The 19,041-nt window shown below is 40.8% G+C and overlaps 1 protein-coding gene across 1 annotated transcript in view; it reads right to left on the reverse strand.

Annotated features, from left to right (window-relative positions):
- Positions 1 to 937: 937 nt before the first annotated feature.
- The window catches only part of NIPAL2 (NIPA like domain containing 2), a 51,800-nt gene continuing 33,696 nt past the window's right edge, over positions 938 to 19,041 (reverse strand). The window contains 7 exon segments of the mRNA XM_053956971.1: positions 938 to 1,124; positions 1,436 to 1,530; positions 2,843 to 2,906; positions 4,709 to 4,797; positions 7,142 to 7,277; positions 11,300 to 11,396; positions 18,721 to 18,842. Of these exon segments, the coding sequence (XP_053812946.1) occupies positions 1,036 to 1,124; positions 1,436 to 1,530; positions 2,843 to 2,906; positions 4,709 to 4,797; positions 7,142 to 7,277; positions 11,300 to 11,396; positions 18,721 to 18,842 (692 nt within the window). The 3' untranslated portion in view covers positions 938 to 1,035.

The following is a 19,041-nucleotide window of genomic DNA, read 5'->3' on the forward strand; positions in this document are numbered from 1 at the left end:
AGCCTGTACTGTCATTGTTCCCATCACTGCTGGCTCTTCAAATCAGTGTGGAGACACAACCATTTAAATAAGGGAAAATTGTACAATTACTATGACTCTTCGTGGTCCTGCTTTTTACAGCCTTTCCTCATACAGAATTACCAGTGGTAACAGGAGTTGCCCTAATTTTTTAGAGGTATTTTTCCAAGACATACCAAGAGAGGGACCCTGGCTACCCCTCTTCCTCTGAAGAACCATGCATTTTCTTCACTAAAACACTCTTTTGCTGAAAACAGAAGTTAAAACTCAGACCAGACTATGCTAACAAATCATAGAGCCCACTGCACAAGACTCCTCTGGGAGGATGTAAAATGTCAAGTACAGTACCCTAATCCTGCCTTGGCTGGGCACCTCAAATGTGTGCGTGTGCCCATGTACCTGTTTATGGCAAGCACTATCTTCCCACTCCTCACACAAGTACTGATTTCCTTGGAAGATAAGAGAATTAATCTGATGATAGGAGATAATCAGGATACAAATACAAAATTATTTTTGTATTTTAGTAGACACAACTCTATTTTTGTCTACTTCATATATACTTACAGTTTTGATTCCTGAACAGGAAGGAAAGGGTTTAAAAGGGATTATAAATATAGCAGAATACTTTGATATCACTTACAAAAATTCAAATTTCTCACCTTTGTCTTTAAACATTTACACAGATCTGAGGGGTTCCAAAGGGGACTTTTTATGATCCTGTTCTCTGCTCATTGCATTTAAAATCAATTAAAACCCTAAAAATGTCCTCAAGAGGCATTGATACTAGGGGAATATTCCATTTCATTAATGGTTATTTGGTTTTTGTTAAGGCTTCCTTTATCTTTAGAACACATTTGGTACAATCACGGGATAAACTAATTAGGATTAAATAATACTATGACTCAACAACATACAGGAGTTCAATGTATACTTGAATATGTTCAATAAAAAGGTGCTACTGATCCTTGTTCCAGTGGTGTTCCTCCTGTTAATTGGCATGCAAAGTGCTTTCTTCTTTCACCTTTTCACCAAGTCTTCTTCCTTATTCAGTGTGCCATAGCATGAACAGTGAGAATCCGGTTGTATTTTGCCTGTCAGTTTTTGTCCTAAGGAAATGTGGTGAGAGAAGGAAAAAACAACAACTCTGTGAAGAATTTTAATAAAACAAATTCCCCATCAATCCATCATTTAAACATTCTTAGCTCTAGTAATCATTGTTTTCATTTGACTAGTTGTAACAAACGCTTGGAAAAACCCTGAAAAATTCTTTGAAAAATCTGTTGGGAACAGGAATAGAAATTAAGTGAACAGTATATTTATTAAACATGACTAGAACATATTTGTGACTCAGTTCTCCTAGGTCATCTCATTATCTGATACCTCATTTAAACAGAGACAGAAAAAAAGCCCTACTGACCAGGAATATGTCCACAGTCAATAAAAGGAATTTGTAAAAGCTCCTCTTTTTTATTTCTTGCAATTATAATCACGCCAAGGAAAGATAGGAGACACCTGCAAAATAACAGTGGCACAGTATCATTAGAAACAGTTCACTGCATCTGAGATGAGAATTTCTTTCCATGTTTCTTTTTCAAGGACTTCCAAACCCAAGTTGCTGAGTTTATAAAGAAACACTTCTTCCTGGCAGCTCTGTAAATTTATTTTGGGCTTCTTTCAGTCTAGTTTTTGCCTCCTGAAGTTTTACTATCAGTTCCAAAGGCTCCACAGCCAAAATTACACTTCCAGCAATATATACCTAATCAGATGCCTGTGAATGTGAGACCTCAACATTTGAATCCCTGAGCAAGTCTTCACAGAGCATCCAAGCTAGCATTCTAGCATGTGCAATTTCATTAACAGCTCAGTCTAGCTGCGGACAATCGACATCTCTGTTGTTTTTCTCATTTGATTGTGTGTCTCAGGAGCAGGCTGTAAGCCAGGAGCAGTGAAAAACTGCTATGGCTGGACACATCTTCTATCTATTGTGTGTTGGACACATAACCCCTAACTCCTAGCTGCCAAATACATGGTTGCTCATCTCCAATTTTTGTGTCTTTTCCAGCAGTCAGACAAGATAGTGGCTGTGTGCACCTACTCCAGCCCAACTGCAGAAGATGAAGATGTCTGTAGTTATCAGCCCTGTTTATTTGACAGCACTGTGGCAAGACACCTCCAGCAGTTTAGGAGATCTTTTAAACATTTTGTGCCCATTATTATAACTGTCACCTCCCTCAAAAGTTGTTGTGGTGCTGATAGCCAGCAGAAGGTTTCTCCTCTCACAACACCTAGGCCATTCTTCAAAAAGATCTTTAACATACTCTGAATTTTTCTGCAGGCACGCTGTGTCTTTCGTGACACAGGCAGATGGGGGAGAGTTATTACAGTAGTGCCTTGTAGGCAAGCAGCTCATATAATTGCCCATGCCTTGGGGCAGAAAAAACCAGCCTGACACACCAGTGGAAGGTAACATGGGAGGAGATGTCTCACAGCTGTAAAAGCACCCCCTATAATTTGATATTTGGTGGAGAGCACTGACTTCTCCTTCCTGCTGGAAGAACACATGATGCTGGTTTTTCATTCCATCATGAGATTAGTAGTTCACAAGTGACTCACATTTTTACATATTTGGATTCCAAACCAGGCCTCCAAACTCCCAAAGCACAGACATCAATCTTTCCTTTAATGTTTTTTTTATCCTACTATAATGGCTATTCCATAATACTTTAATAACAAGGCGGGTTTCTTCTTACTGAGAAAAGAGATTCCACAAGGCAATGCTGTTTCAGTACAGACCTTAGTGCAGATTTTAGGCTGATACACTTACCCGAACAGAAACATGAACATGCTCAGTAAAGCTGCACTTTGGAATTCCCGATAAAATATGACCCCTGGAATGTGACAGAAACAAGAATTGCAGATCTTGACTGGCTTCCAAGTGATATGAATTACAGCTGGGAGGGTCAGGAGAAGTGTCATGCTTAAACGGAGCAAAAAAATCCCAAATAAGGTATTAATACACATTGTGATGTGTTCACTTTATGTCCTATATTCCATAATCTAGGCTTTCTCAAGATACTGCACAGGACTGGAGAAGATTTAGTCAATCAGGCTGGAACACATGCTGGGTTAGTAATTGCACAGATGCACGTATCTTTTGCATTGTCAGCAACAATTTCTGTGCAGGTCAAACTCGAGGTCTTATTCACAAGCAGCGACATACCAGTACAGCTAAGAGGTTCTTCATGGACTTCGTTAAGCTACTCCAGCAGACCATGTGGACATCTTAACTCCAATTGGGAACAGATTTTCAATAACTAACTGTGTTCCTGATGTTTACACCAAGTGAAGGGCTCCAGCAGCCAAGTTTGCCAAATCTTTCTGGCTGAAGGGATCACTAGCTCTTTCTGGTCACCCCTCTTCCAGGAATTAGCACCTCTGTAGTGGAGGTGACAGAACCAGATGTGTATCTGGATCTCAGCTGCCCCTATTAACAGCCAAGTATATTAGCTTTAAACCACTGATGAGCACAGCTCTGCTTAGAAACACCAGAGTGGGACCCAGTGCAGCTGAAGTGTTGAGTGTGTCTTTGAAGGCTGTAACTAGGGACATGGGAATCATGACACCAGGTACCTTCTACGAGCACCCCAGCAAGATTCAGCAGAGGTTGTTCTTCTAAGCCCTACACTGGTTTAACTAACCTAGTGCAAATGCATGTGTATCCACTCTCAAAGCTATTAAGCCATTCCTGAATAGGTACTTGATCTTATAAGGAGGCACCAGGCCAAATTCCCCATATGGCCACAGGAACACAACCCCCTTTTGGCACAAGTTTCTTCTCAGTCACAAAGTGTAAGTCTCTTCTAACACAGGTGTTGAGGCAATCTGTGCGTGAAGCTAACTCCCCTTCTCATTAATGGCAGCTCTGCATGAGAAACTCCTGCACAGCAATGACAGGAAAGCCCCCAGTGTGTGTTAAAATGAGTCATAAATGTTCTAACAACATGATCATTTTGGCTCATTGCTGATACAGCATCTTAGTCGTCCTCCCAGCTCATGTTCTTAATGCTGCACACCATTTCCAAGATTTGCAGTCCCTCTTTAACAATGCTGAGTTCAAAGTTCTCACCCAGAATAAAATGTTAAATGCTTAAAAAGTTTTTGTAGTCATTTTATTTCCTTCACTTAACCCAGAATTCCACCTTCTGAAATGGAATATATGCTAACTACTATGAAGCACAGCTGGTTGTCATTTGAGTAGTTTGCCAGGCTGTTAAAATTACTCTACCAGTTCGTATAGGGAGAGACTGGTGTGCACATGGTAAATGCATTTACTGGATGTCAGTATGAGGCTAGGATAAATGCAGGTAGTTCTAGTAAGCCAGCAAGGTACAGTGAATCACACATAATCTATTTTGGAAATGTTAGAATTTGATTATTTTTATAGAATTATAGAATTATTTGGGTTGGGATGAACCTTAAAGATGATCTAGTTCTAAGACCCTACCATTTATTTTGTTTCAGAAGTTGTGAAATTATTTATTTTTCAGAACTTAAACACCTATGACTTAGGGAAAACTTATTCCTGTGAAGACAAATATGACTGGTTTGGGTTCCTATTCACAGGGTTCCTATTCTTGAAAATCTGATGTTTAAAAAATCTTTCTGTAGAGGAAGAAGGTCAGAAACAAACCTGAAATGATGGCACTGGTGGTGAAGAACACAAAATTAATGGGGACAACTGCTGTTGCTTCATACAGATGCATTGCTTGATTCAAGAACCTGAAAGATAAGCATTATTGTATCTCATGCCTACAGGAGGTTCCTTGCACTTTAAGTCAGGTTAAGCCACTTCTTGTCAGTTTTACAATAAGTGTGGCCATTTCTTACCACAATAGCAAGTAGCCCTGGACAGCATACACACACTGAATTTACTTTCTGGTTTTGGCTCTGCAGAGTACAAATAAATAGGTGAAAGCAAGAAGGTTGGCATGGATGCTTCTGGCCATAGGCTTTCAATGGACATCTTTTTGAAGCATTGCTGGAAAATTTTTGTCTGCCACAGATAAGGGAGGAATGCTAGGGTATTCTTGCTTATGATCTGCATTGTTTCTTGGAAACAGTGCTGCCTGCAAGCAGCCAGGGACAAGTTGCTGTAATTCAAACTTGTGTAAGGGTACATTGGCATCATGGATATGAACATGTGAGTTCTTGTAGGAACTGTTTCACTTTTCTGAAGTCCAAATTGCTGCTACTGCTCAATCCAGCTTGGCTGAAACACCCATTTGTATGTTTATCCCTGCAATCACACCCCAGAAAAAACTCTGTCCTGCGGGGAAAGTCCAGAAAGGTGGCTTCAAGCTCCTTGGGTTGGAAACTCTCTGCCCTGCTCTTCAGAAAGGCAACATGACCTCTCACCAGAATCATGAGCAAGAGTGTGCAGGACCACAGGAGCATACATTGCACACAGACCTGCAGGACTGAGACACTGGCCATGGGGCAGCCTGCACAATCTGCAAAAAGGCAAAACAGTTAACCCACTTATACAGAGACCAGAGATATCAACATTCACCCGTAGAGTGATGAATCTGACATCGTGGATGCACCTGTAGATAGTCTGTTACGTGAATGGTCATTTCAGAGAGAAAAATCAGGAGTCTGCAGACTAAATTCAAGCCTGTAAAAAGAACCACACTTGAACATTTCACTGGTGCAATATATGCGCACAGTAAAAATCCAAGCTTGGATCTGTTTTAGCCATTAAAATAATTGCGTGGTTATTTTAGCAACTGTTGAACAGTCTCCATGGTGCTTTAAAAATAAAGAAATTCTACATATCCACAGGATAGTCAGGATTTTGAAGTCATTGAAAACACCTCATTATTTTCTCCCATTTGCAACAAACTTGGTCACAGGGATTAAAACAGTGATAGTAAGGCCTGGTGTTGGATCGAGGAGATTGTTGCAGCACAGGCTGTTCTCAGCTAATGAATGACAGTCATATAAAATAAGAGAGAAAACAAATAAAATGAAAAATTTAGACTGACAGCACTGTCCCTGTTAGAAAATGCATCCAAAAGAGTAGAGAGAAAGGGACGCTGAGCCCAGGGAATGAAATGGGCACGTTTCACTTCTGCTTTAATTTTGGCCAGCAAAAGAAAGAAAGAAAAAAATTACAAGATGGAGAGGTTAATTCGGCAGCTTCTTATTTACCAAGCTCTTATTTCCTATTGTAAATGCCCAGAGCTGTTCTCCCAGTGAAGACAAGCTGGATGTAAATCACTTTATAATCTGTTACAGGGGAGTTCCTGAGTCAGCCATGGAGAGTCAGTGCATAATAATGCATGGACTTTCTGATTCCACAAGGGAATGGTATGTTCTGCCATGAAAAAGCTGGGTTGGCTTTTCTACCGGAAAATAATCATGCAAGTAACTACTCAGGCTCACACTGGAGCAGTCTAGATGAGATTACTGAAGGCTGCTATCAGCACCAGAAGCAGTGGGACAGGCAGAAAGGGAACAGATGCTGTTCAGCTGCAAGACATATTTTACTGTGCTGCCACCCCCAGCAATCTGCAAAGGCAGCATAAACCAATCACTTCACAGACCAGAGGCCAGCAGGGGAAACTTGAAAGGTACAGTCATGCAGGATAGCAAAGTGCAGCATGCAGATTTAGCAGAGGCAGGGAGAAAGTTGGGGTAAACTCTCTTCTCCAGTCTGACTGGGGCCATAAAGCTGGGGAACAGGCATGAATAATGAAGATAATCATGGTCATTTGATTATTCAGCAATAAAGATTGCTAAAAGTAACCCCCAAACAACTACATAAGAGTAAATTTCACTTAGTGTGTTAAGACCTGTGCCAAAACTAGACAAGTAAATTTGGGAAGACCTTGTTGAAGGTGATAATGAGAGGAGGTGGTGTCCATAACAATCAATTATATATTAAGAAATAAAGTTTAAATAAACAATACAATCAGCTGGAGGCAATTTATGCATCTGTCAAGGCTCTGCCAGAATTTGTTGCCTTAAAATGCAACTTGTATCTGGAATCATTATCAGTACCAAATAAAACTGTCAGATAAAACATGTATGAAGGTTAGCAGGTAAGTAGAATCTCACTTACTTGATCTGGAAAGCACAAGAAGTTGCCATTAAAACACTCATGATATAGAAAACGGAGTAAGTTAGCTGCATTTTCCCCTTCACAGAAAGTGCTATCATGCTGGACACAGCCTTAACAGCAATGACAGTCAGTGATGCTGAAAGGGAAGGGAAGAGATTAGCAGGGCAGGACTCAGATTAGCAGTGACTTCAGTGCATCGGTGAGGGAGGACAAGGATCCAGGTCAGAGCCACAGGCCTGATCTCTTAAAATAAGACTGAGGAAGGACTTGGGCACCTAAAACAAGTGTATGATTCTATAAATGCTTGCTAAGCTCCTGTCTAAGCTCCTGACTAAGCTCAGTGGCCTTAGATCCAAGTACACTTTGTGTTTTGCCTTTAAGTCTTTTTAGCACACTGGACTCCCAGTTGAAGGTGGTACAACAGCCTCCACATCTTCAACACATACTTTATTTAGCTCCACACATACTTTATTTAGCTAATTTGAAGCCCATGTTACAGTATTCAGGAGACATCTGAGAGGTCTGGCTATCTGTTCAAAGCAGTTAGGATGCCTCTTTATAGCAGCCTGCATGTGTCACTGGCAGCCTCAAATAACTCATCATCCTCAGGATTTCTCTTCTGAAACAGGAGCTGTACGAAGTTCACTTCTGGGATCACATCCCAAAGCACCTAACTCTCCCCATGCATTATATATATATATATATATATATATATATATATATATATATATATGAAGAGCAGACAAACAACACAAGGGTCTGCACTTCATTTCAAGGGCCAGGCTCTTGAGACCATTTGCTGGATTTATCCAACAGAAAGAGTATTTCAGTAGTGTATCGTCAATCCACTTAATCACTATCATTGCATCACCACAAACAAATTTCAGACAGCAGGCAGTGGTTTTAATACATGTCACCAATTCAGACAAGTTTTTGCAAGAGAAATCTTTTAGAAAAGAGGCTGAGAGTTTAGCTAAGAGTTACTTTAGATTTCCTTTTGGAGCTCTTGGTTTGTGGAAGCTAATCCAAGAAGTCTGTGATTACTGCAAATAAAATGTAAAAAATTCAAAAAACCCTAAAAATGTCAAGAGTCAGGCTGCAGGGATGACCTTTGAAGAAGGTAATTAATTGTCAGGAGCACCATCCCCCAGCTGAGATCCAGTTCCACCTTTGTGCAGAGTTGAGGAGTGTTGGATTTCAGTGGTCTGATTCATCCTCCTGTAACATTCAGATTGGCAAGGAGACCTGTGCTGTGCAAAAGGTTCAGGCCAAAGGTTGGGAGAAAAGGAGGAGGAAGAAGAATGAATGCAGGTTTGTGGGTTTGATTGCAAGCATTTTTCTTATAGAAAGTCCAAAAGTTCAGGGGGAGTTTAAGAGTTGCATACATCCTGTGATGATCCTGTTCATCACCATGAAATTCACTGCTTTCATGACAACCTTTCCCCCCAGCACTTCACTTCTTTCTCTGTAATGGAAACAGGTGAGGTGCTTTAACAAACACAGCTGTAAAACTGAGCAGAGGTCAAACACTGGCCTGCAGTGGTGCAAATGCTATGATACAAAGTCAAAAATACACTCAAGCCCCAACAAGACATCAACATAAAACTGAGATTTGCACTCTAACATGGGGAAGTTATTATTTTAAAAGAACACTTACAGGTAAAAATTAGTATTTTGAATTGTTTTGCTAAGGGTAAAGATTGCTAAATTATTTTTATGATGAAAGGGCAATTTCCACACCTTAAAATTTTAACAAGACAGAAATGAAAGCACCAGTGGGTTTGATTGGTTTATATTCTTTGAGAAATGAAATTATCTTTTTCGTTAAAGTAACTCTGAAATGAGTTTCAAACCCTGTTTTCTCTGTCAGAATGACCTCCCCTCAAACCTAGTAGGACAAATGATGTCACTTTCCAGCTGTTTGGGCAGAAACCTCTGAAATCCCACTGTAATCTGAAATGTTTTCCCCAAACTTATGATAACTGAGCATATACATGAGCTAAGATGACTCTCTCCAAATGAATCTGCAGAGTTGTACTAAGCAAAACTTTATCAGATTTTGTCATCACCTCTGTATTTTCTTGATGGTGAAAGTAGCTTGCATATCCAGTGAAACACAGGTTTCTCTGTAAAGAAATCTTTCCACATTTAATTTACACCTGTATGAACACTCTGCCAGGACTATATCACCTTCCATGAGCACTCACCCCTTCAGCAGGCAGGGCCTTGCAAGGGCAGGGCCTGTGTCACACAGCTGGGAGCAAAGTAATGGACAATTTTTCAGCCCCTCCATCACTTTACTCAGCAGAAAGGTCAGAGACCAACCAAAGTGCTCTAAGTGTAGATTTGTGGGCACTGCCAGGATCCAGGACAGCTGCAGGAACCAGAGTCAGATGCAGTTCTGAGTGTCACGCTCAAGGGAAATGTCAGTATTTCAGAAGGTCCCGTGAACCAGGATTTGTTTGTTTGTGTCTTTTTTAACAGAGCAGAAATAATGACACATCTTTCCTCCAGTTGCATAAGCTCATAAAAACCTCAGCAGCCTCCAGCTGAAAATGTATTTTTGGTTGACTACAGCCAGACCAGGGGACTGCAACCTGCCAGGTTTGCAGCCCTGCTGCCGTTCCGCAGCTCCACGTGTCCCTTTCCCACCGGCAGCCCCGGGGCTGGCAGGACGCAGGGCAGAGGCAGCAGGGCTGTCCAGACCAACTGCCCAGCCCTCCCAGGGCTTGCTCAGAGCAGTGTCATGGTGGGCCTGCCCAGAACTGCAGCAGTGATGTGTAGGAACACATCTGGAAAGCTTCAGGCTTCCAGTTATGCAGAAGGAGAACCTGGACCTGGTCCAGGACTGCCTGGACCGTCGCTCAGGAGTGCACAGTGCTTCACACTCCTCATGGCCATGTTGGAAGCTGCAGAGCAGCTCAGGCAAGCTTTGCCGAAGCTCCAAGGCTCTGTGCTAGGAGTTGGGGATAGCTAGACTCACACTTCCCTCCTCCAAACCAAGAGCAGTTAGACCTAAGGCTCTGGGGGCTCTTCCATCTCTGCCTCATGCAGGGAGCAAGGAAATCCTGCAATGCTTCTGCAGAGCTACAGATCCTAATGTTCCTAGGGCTGGGAAACCTACACAGGAAAACTGTCCCCAAAAAGTTGTTCTGAAAGTCTGAGTTTTTCAGCAGAGTAAGAAACCACTCAGGGTTTTTACCTTGAAGGAACAGAGTTAATAAATCTGTGAAGGTTTTTACATTCAGTTAAATCCAACTTTTGTACCTGGCAAACTTTAGTGAAATTCTATTTTATCAAAACCTTCATGGTCATCTCCATTAGAAACGTAAGTCTTTGCAGACTGATAGATGCACCCACTGAAATTGGAGAAAAAAATAACCTTTAACTTGCAACGGCACCTTTCACTTCAACCAAAAACTTCTGTCCCATGAGGGTTTCACAGAGAAATGACAAGACAAGGACAGGAGAATCTGTCACTCGGGGTGGTGAAAATTCTTGATATAACCCTGCAAGCATAGGAGCTTTAGAGATGAACTCCTGACATTTCTCAAAACAGCTTCAAGTTTAACTTTATTGAAAGATGCCGATAAAATTATCTCCTGCATTTTTCCTGGTTATTGATTGTGGTGACAATGATAGAAAACACACTTCAGTGGCCCACTGAGTTCTTGTTTTTTTTCAGGAAAAATGGTGAAACATGAAATGTTGCATATGCAAATAGATAATTAAAAGTTGTTGTACAGTCACAGCATATCACTGCATTTGTTTAGAGAGCGCTTGCAAGGTCTTCAGCCGCTGTTGTAGAGAACTGATTTTCACAGCCTGTTCTCCAAAACAAAGTTTTGAATAGTCCACTTTCCCAGCATCAAAACCTAAAGAACCTTGTTATTTAATACAGAATACCACTGCACATAGCATATTAATTTGAGGGTATCGGTAAAAAGAAATAGTCCCAGCAATAAGCATAGAAACTATGTTTAATAATCAGCTTTTCTCTTCAAAAAGAGAATCCAGTAAAAATCATGTGAAATGTTTCAATGATTCTTCTTCAGCACACTGCTTTGAAATGGCTCTAATCTAAACTGTCTGGAGATGGAGTGACAAGGAATTAGCAGGACAGGAACAGGAACATTAAAATGAATAATATGTTCTTACCCAGTAGAGCTACCATCATTAACAAAACCATGATGTGTTTCACAGCCTTTCTTTTGTAAAAATAGAGGAGAATGCAGAATATTAGAATTTCTAAAATCTGAAAATAAAAGAAAAGAAAGTTAGAGCTGTGAAACTATGTAATAGATGCTTCATTCATAGTCTTTGAGATGTCGCATTCATTTTTGCTGCTCTATATGTTCAAAGCAAAGAATGGCTTTATAAAATGTCTTCTGCTAAAAAATAACTATTGACTGAGCTATTAAACAACGGTTGTCATTTATCTTTCCTGTTATAGCAAAAGTTAAACTTTGAGCATTTTTCATATCTTCAGTTTTTCATTCTGTACTTTTATCTATATTTTGTCACTGAGAAGGCTTTTTTTAATGTGAGAGCAAAGGTACCAACATTTATCAGTAAATAATAACACTTACAGAAACTCTGTCTATTAATCCTATGGAGTAAAGCACTTGGTTAAAGAAAGAGCAGTCTCTCCTTTTAGCTATAGTATTCCTAATGTCACTTACTCTTTGTAATGTGCAAGCTTTTTTTTGCTACCCTCTTTGCCCTTCTCACCATTCCTACTAAAAACCCCCCTCAAGACTTTGTCCAAATTTTCTGCCATACATCATAAGGAGGAAAGCATTTATTTCAGATGGTAGTTCTCAAATCACAGGTATCTGCCAGGACCTTACCTTGAAAAGTTCAATGACACACTAGCAGAGCACACTATTGGACACGCTGAAGCAGATCCACCTACACTATGCATGGTCCAGTTTTGCTTCTTTTATAACATGTGACAGCTAAATGACAGCTAAATTTGCTGACTTCCTGTTCATATGTCTCTGCAGATTCCCTCAGTATTTTGCCACCTACCCAAAGGGGTTGCCCAAATATCCCTCTATGCCTAAAGAGAAGAGCAAGGGCAAGGGCCATAAAGTTTCTGTGAAGCCCAGAAGACTTATGAAAGCAGGAGAGATGCACCTCTGCACTAAGGGGTGCTCAGAAGCCTGGTAGCCTTAGAGACAGCATGAAGATAGACAAGTTCATTTGTGCATGTCAGAAAGTAATCAAATGGGGGAAATAAGACAGAAAATGAGATTGTCCTCATTACTGAATCTCATTATTGTTATTTTTTGCCAACAAAGCAAATCATAGAAGCATCTGTTAATCTCATTGATTTTGTCACCAGCATACTATTTTTATGTTTTATAATGCCACTTCACTCTTAAACCAACAGCCACCATAAGGCAGCACTAGACTCAAAAGTACCCGGGTGTTGTGCTGATGAAATTCCCAAAGAGGCGATTGAACAGTTACCAGTGATGGTTATATAATGTAAGTAGCCCATTTCTCAATTTGGAGAGTGATTACAGCAGGAAAGCTGTCAGCTCTGCCCAATTACTAAAATTCTCTGCCACATTTATACCCTCCCCAATTCAGTAGTGTTTAAAAATATTAACAGAACATAATTATACTTTAATTCAATTTTTAGTTACCTTCACATGGATCCCTTGCTCCCAAAGACAACCAGGAGACAATTGCATTTCAAAACATGAAGAACACAAATTTGGATTTTATACCACCTTTCTTTAAAAGATGTCAAGTATTTATCACAAGATTAGAAAAACTAAAACAACAAAGTTGAGGGGGAGAGGGTGTTTGGTTGATGTTTATTTGTTTTTCAAATGTGTTGAATAGAATAAAGCATTTGGCTGTGGGTTAATTAAAAAAAAAAAAAAAAAACACCAAAAAAAAACCCCACAAAAACATTCCTGGATTACCAGGCTAATCCTAATTGAATAATCTTCACAATCTCTTGTGAAACACTGGTCTCATCTTCCTCCAGATTGATGTCCCTCCCCACCAGTCTTGCATACAGAGATGAAAACTTGGCCACCAGCTGGCAGAAAAGAGGCTTTTGCCTCAGTGTCATAGTAAGTAACTTGGCCAGCCTCTCCAGCTTTATTCAACAGTGCAATACTGGGTAAATCTAAATCAGGAACCAAGGCACAAGAAATGTCAAGATCTGCAGACAGGTGAGTTCATCTTGGCCTCCCTGTTGAAAACCATGACAGGGTTTTGAGGGGACTTGAAAGGAAAAGTAAAGGTGGCAGCTTTGCTTTTTGTGCCGCTGCCAAACACATCTTAGGGCCAGAGGGGAATATCACATTATCAGCCTGCAGCTACAACAGCCACCAGGTAGCTTCATTTGCTATTATGACAGGGAACAATTGGTAACAGAACAGAGAAACCTGTGATAAGTAAATATTCCCCACTCAGAAAGGTACCCATGTTAAGAAAGGAGTCCCAGAGATGCCCTAGGTATCCTCCTCCATGACACACCAGTTCACAGGATGGTGTGACTGGGACTGGGCCATGGCACCAGGTAACAGCACTGTGAACTCTGCTTCCCTCACCTGTGCAAACCTGAGCACCAATCACTCTTACCAGACCCTTGGTGTGGTTACCACAGGTTGTACAGAAACCCATGAGACAGCCCTGCTGCAGGCAGCTACATTGATTCATTTTATATCCTTGTCACGGTTTGATGCTGGTGTAATGCTACCACCCCACATGAAAATACACTTTCTCAAAATAAATGCTGTGAGATATGATCAGGAACAGAGTAGAGCAGATTTAAGTTTAGAAATAAAGGAAAAAAAACTTTATTAAGTTACTTCTACTATAAAAAGACACACACACTAAATTTAGGATGAAGACTCTCTAAAACACTCCTCCTCCCCCCACCCAATTTTTAATAAACTACAGTGAGATACTACTCGGATTCTTGATTAAGTTGCTACTCTTCAGATAATTAATACTCAGTCTATTAAGGGAGAGAGGAGTTTCTCTTGCACCATAGACCCCCCCCCCCCACCCCAGGAAACACAATTGCTTCTTCTTGTGTTTCTATGTCACACATGGCACCGCCTGGAGAAAACCTGCTAGTGTGACACTCTCTTTTTTATGTTACAGTGTTCTTACTACTGTGTATGGACAGACTGCTCATAGAGCTCTTTTAAGGATGCTTTGTTAAGGACTAAAAGAAATAACAGTTCATTTTCTTATTTTGGGACCACAGTCCCCCCTATTTTCTTCCTCCCCTGGGGCTGAGGGTCTCAAGAACAGAGATTATCTTCTTCTTGAAGACAGAGGGAATCACTACACTCTCTTTAACTCTTCTCTGTTTATTCTTGTGCTTGCAGTTGCTGAAACAGGTCTCTTGGTTTACTACTGTATCCCTTTAAAAATGCAGTCTCTGTTGTAGGAGAATTTGGTTTAGTTTATGGCTAACAAAAAAAGTTCAGCTACAAGCTACTCTACCATCTCCTCTCACTTAAAAATTTCTTCTTTTAACATTTCAGATCTTAGACTGTCTCTCTTCTACTTCAAAACAGGAGGAGTAATATTTTATAAAGCTTTCATTTTCTAGGAAAGGGTTAAAAGTCTCAGACTCCCCAGACAGCTGAAATCTCTGCCCAGAACTCCAGCTCTCACGGTTGGGCACCTTCCCCCCTCTTTCTCTTTCTTTTCTGCCAACAAATTCCAGGTGCCAACAGACTCTCTGTTTCTTTCCTTCTTGGGTGGGGGGGGAACAAAGGCATCTCAGTTTCTCTCTACTCTTTTGTCCGCAGGGGGCCCACCTGGTTCCAGTCCTTCAGCCCCTGGCCTACCTCTCTCAGGCCACATGGCTTGCCCTCGCCCACCTAGCTTGTGGCTGGGCATGGGAGAGTCTGCACTCTCCAGCGACTGGAACTAAAAAGAGAGTTCCCCTGGGAGTTCTTGCTTTTAACTTTCTGTGTTCCCAGAGGCATGTCTATGCCTTTAGTGGTTACTCCAGGTGCCAATATGCAAACCTGACTACTGATTGGTTTGACCACAACTTTCTGAAGAAATTCACTTCCGTGTCAAACCACGACAATCCTCTAGACAATCACAGCAGGGGGAAGCACCATCATCTATCCTATCACTGAGATTTCAAACTATGCAAGAACAATCACCCAAAACAAGCCAAGGGACAGTCACTGACTCAAACTGTTCCATCACAGCAGCTCTGTCATTCCACTCCCTCTTCTGCCTCAGTCCAACCCCGTGAGTGGCAGGTAATTCCAAGCAGCACCAGCTTTGACTGAACCAGGTCATCATAGCTGGCTCTGTCTATCAGCCTTCTGTTGGTCCTCATTGTTTCATCATCTCTTCTCTTGCTAAAGTTACAATGAAGCTCCACCGTGATCTCCTCCTGCTTAAAAACAAACCAACCCACCAAGAAGACACATCTGAAAGGAAACAGCCAAGCAAAATGATCAAAAGGACACTGGAGTCCCTGAGAGCAGCTCTGGAAGGGGTGCACAGGTCTGTATGTGTCGCCACTTCTACCTCCTGGGGAAACCCCAAGAGTAGCCATGGTGTAGGGCCAAAGATGGCAGTGCTGTGGCCAAACCTAGGAAGATAAATGATGTTTGCTTTTCAGGGCTGCTGTTTACTCTGCTCTGTCAAGTTTCACATACTCAGCTGGAAATCCAAACAATTAGTTCTCAGTGCTGCCCAGCAGCCTAACTATTCTTCCGTGGTTCTCTGCCACTTGGTGACCCACCTACAGGTCATCTTTAATCAGAAGACAAGGGATGTCTGTGACAATTAAGTTGCACTGCAAGCAGAGTCCATGGCTCCATGGACCCTAAAAGGGCCTCACACAGCTGGGGTGCCCCAGCTGCTGCCTAAAATTGTGTCCCGAGAATTACCCAAAACATTGCTTAATCTCATCACTGATAGCTGTGGTAGTGGTAAATATGAAGTCCAGGAATGGGAAGCTTCACATACTCTGTTTAGAGGAAATGAAGGAACTTTACCTGCTTACAATCATCTTTGCTGTTACAACTAATCTCTACTGAGGTCTCCTCAAGCCCACATTTCATCAACATTTTTTAATAATCATGTTTTCCATGCTCTACCAGAAGGCACCAAAACAAAATACCACATTGGCTGCCACAAATGCTTTTCTGGCATATACAGGATGGTCTTCTAGGCACTTCAAAAGAAAAGCAGAAATGTTTTGAACCTGATTTTGCAGAGATTAAATATTAACAACCCAATTCTTACTATGCTTCTGTTTAGGGAAACCTAACAGCTTAATCTATGATTTATGTCTTCTGTAGAGATTCTAAGTACACATAAGCAAAAGAGAAAAAAACAAGCTAGGGTAGTCATTCTTGCTCAGACATAATTATGCTACTGCAGAGTCTCAGAAGGTGACTCAAAGTTATCTTGTGGGAATTAGAGGCTACTTCTGCACAATATACCAGTGGACTGCCACATGGGGATGATTTACCACCCACAGAGAACATTTTGTACCATTGGAGCTTTGTATTTCTTAGCAGACCACACTTTGGGGCTACTTTTAGAAAGATTGTTGGACTGCATTATACTTCTGTACTGTCTCCTCATTGTATATTTATACTGGAAATTCTGCAGCTTCTGCTGCACTTTTTTATATCTCAACAGCCAACCTGTGCTAGGCATTTTACAACCAATTTTGAACAGCTTGTTCCCTGCCCAAAGAGAATGTTTACAGCAGGGTTTGTTTGATCTTCCAGCAGCATACCAGGGTAATCAGGCTGATATCTCGGTCTCTTGTGGAGCCTTTTGCTCGTCCCCTTTCTTTGGTCAGAGGAAGCTCAACACAGATGAACGTATGGAACAGAAGGAACACATAAAGTTTGATACATTGTTGAGTCAAGATTTGCTCTGTATTTGCTCCATCCTTCCCTACAACCTATGCTATACATGCAGAATTAGATGCTGGCTGAGGAAGGGAAAAGAGATAAGAGGAGAAATGAAGTTCTGAGGTTACCTACTACCTCCTCACAATGTCTCCTGGGAAGAATACAGCACAGTCTTCCTACGCATTCAATTGTATTCTTGAAAACTTTTCCTGAAGTTAAGTCAAAAAAGTCCTCAGGTGGGGAAAAACCCTTTTCCAGGAACCTGTTGTTCTCAAAAAACTGTGAATGGTATATGACACAGAAATTTCTGGTGTCACTGAGTGTGGGTAGGGAGTTTTCTCTCTCCACCACTTCAACACAAATGGGTGAATCAACAATTTAAAATCAGTGTCTAAAATGTCGGGCTACTTTATCATCTAAAAGTGGAACTGCATGGTAGAGGGTGATATTCAGTAGAAAAGAAAGAGCATTGGTATCCCTATTTTGAACTCCCTCCTCTTACTCTGCTGATTGCATGAACTTCTTGAAGCTCTTGTAGATGCTGAAGCTACCCTTACTGAGTACCCCAAAACTCTTGGGTATTGCCATGAACAGCCTCTCTACTGCCTGATTGAAAGTAGATGTTGTGACTTATACAGCATGAATATTAATTTTTTCCATTGAGCTGAATCAGCATATTTCAGGATTTTTTAAGGGGCACAAAAAAATTGAAAGAGAGTTTAAAATGCACAATTAATTGAAAGAGAGGATCAACATGTTTTATGATAGCATATAATTTGTGTTTAATCAGTAGTTAATGGATAGTTAGATGCATGTAAAGTCTGCAGGTTGGCTAAAAGATTAACATCCTTAAACTGTCTACTCAGTGGCTTTCTAACTGAGATTCCTACTAAGAAAAGCCTGGGCAGTAAGAATCTAACTTGAGTGAGTCCCTATTCTGGGAAATAGTAACTGCTTCTGAAGCTCCTATATTGCATCTTTTACATTCAGCTGGAGGAAAATATTTTCAGCTTTCCAGAGGAAAAGAGGGACAGAAATTCATCCTACTCACTCTGGTCTTGCTCCTGATGTTAATGAAATACATCAAAGAAGATGTATGGTGTTTGAAGTTTGTATACAGATACTTTAATCAAAATGGTATTTTTGTATTTGAATTCTATCTCAGGTTCAGATTAACCTAAGTGGCAGTGAAGTAGGCCACCTCTTCACATCTCAGCTCCATACCAAGCTCCTTTCAGCCAGACTTAACAACATGGGAATAAAACAGAGTGATATGAAAGACTAAAAGCAGGACCAAGAAATGGATAGTCTGATTTTTAAAAGTACAATTGCATCATATTTCAGATGAGCCCTGAAACTTAGATGTACAGGCAGACAGGGTGGCATGAACACATATATAGGAAATTTAAACAGTACCAATATTTAGGTTTTCCTTCAAGTTCCCCAAGTATCAAAATCTTTCCACTCTTGTTAATTCAGCACAATTATGACTTTCCCCTGAAATGTAGTTTAAAATTACCTTTTGTTGCTGCATATTTTCAGTTTGGATTCAGTAGGATGATGAGGGACTTTCTTTCCTTTGAAAAATCACACAATTTATCTTCAGGAGCAGTTTTTCTACCACTAATTTATAATGCTATAAAAAGCCCAGTAACCCAGTTTTTCTGATTAAGGGAGTAGTGTGAACCAGATACTCACTGAATATACCAAGAAAGGCCAGCTCACTAAGTAATTCTGCACTTGTCTTGCTGTGAGCTCCTGAGGTACATTTGGAGTGAATGTCACCAACAAGTATATCCCTGTTATTGTCAGTGTTCCTCCTTTAAAGAAAAGGACATGTTACTTTGGCAATACAGTATTTGGTAACCGTGGTCATACTTGATCTCCAGCTGATTTGAAAATAGTTTCTAGAAGAAAATTTAAGTCCATTTAAACAGATCTATACTTAGGCAATGGCATTGCCTTGCATTTGTGGTCTTATCTAGTCTAATTTTTATTAAAGACTCAAAGAATTTTGGA

This window comes from Vidua chalybeata, chromosome 1 (genome assembly GCF_026979565.1).
Source record: "Vidua chalybeata isolate OUT-0048 chromosome 1, bVidCha1 merged haplotype, whole genome shotgun sequence".
NCBI lineage: Eukaryota > Metazoa > Chordata > Aves > Passeriformes > Viduidae > Vidua > Vidua chalybeata.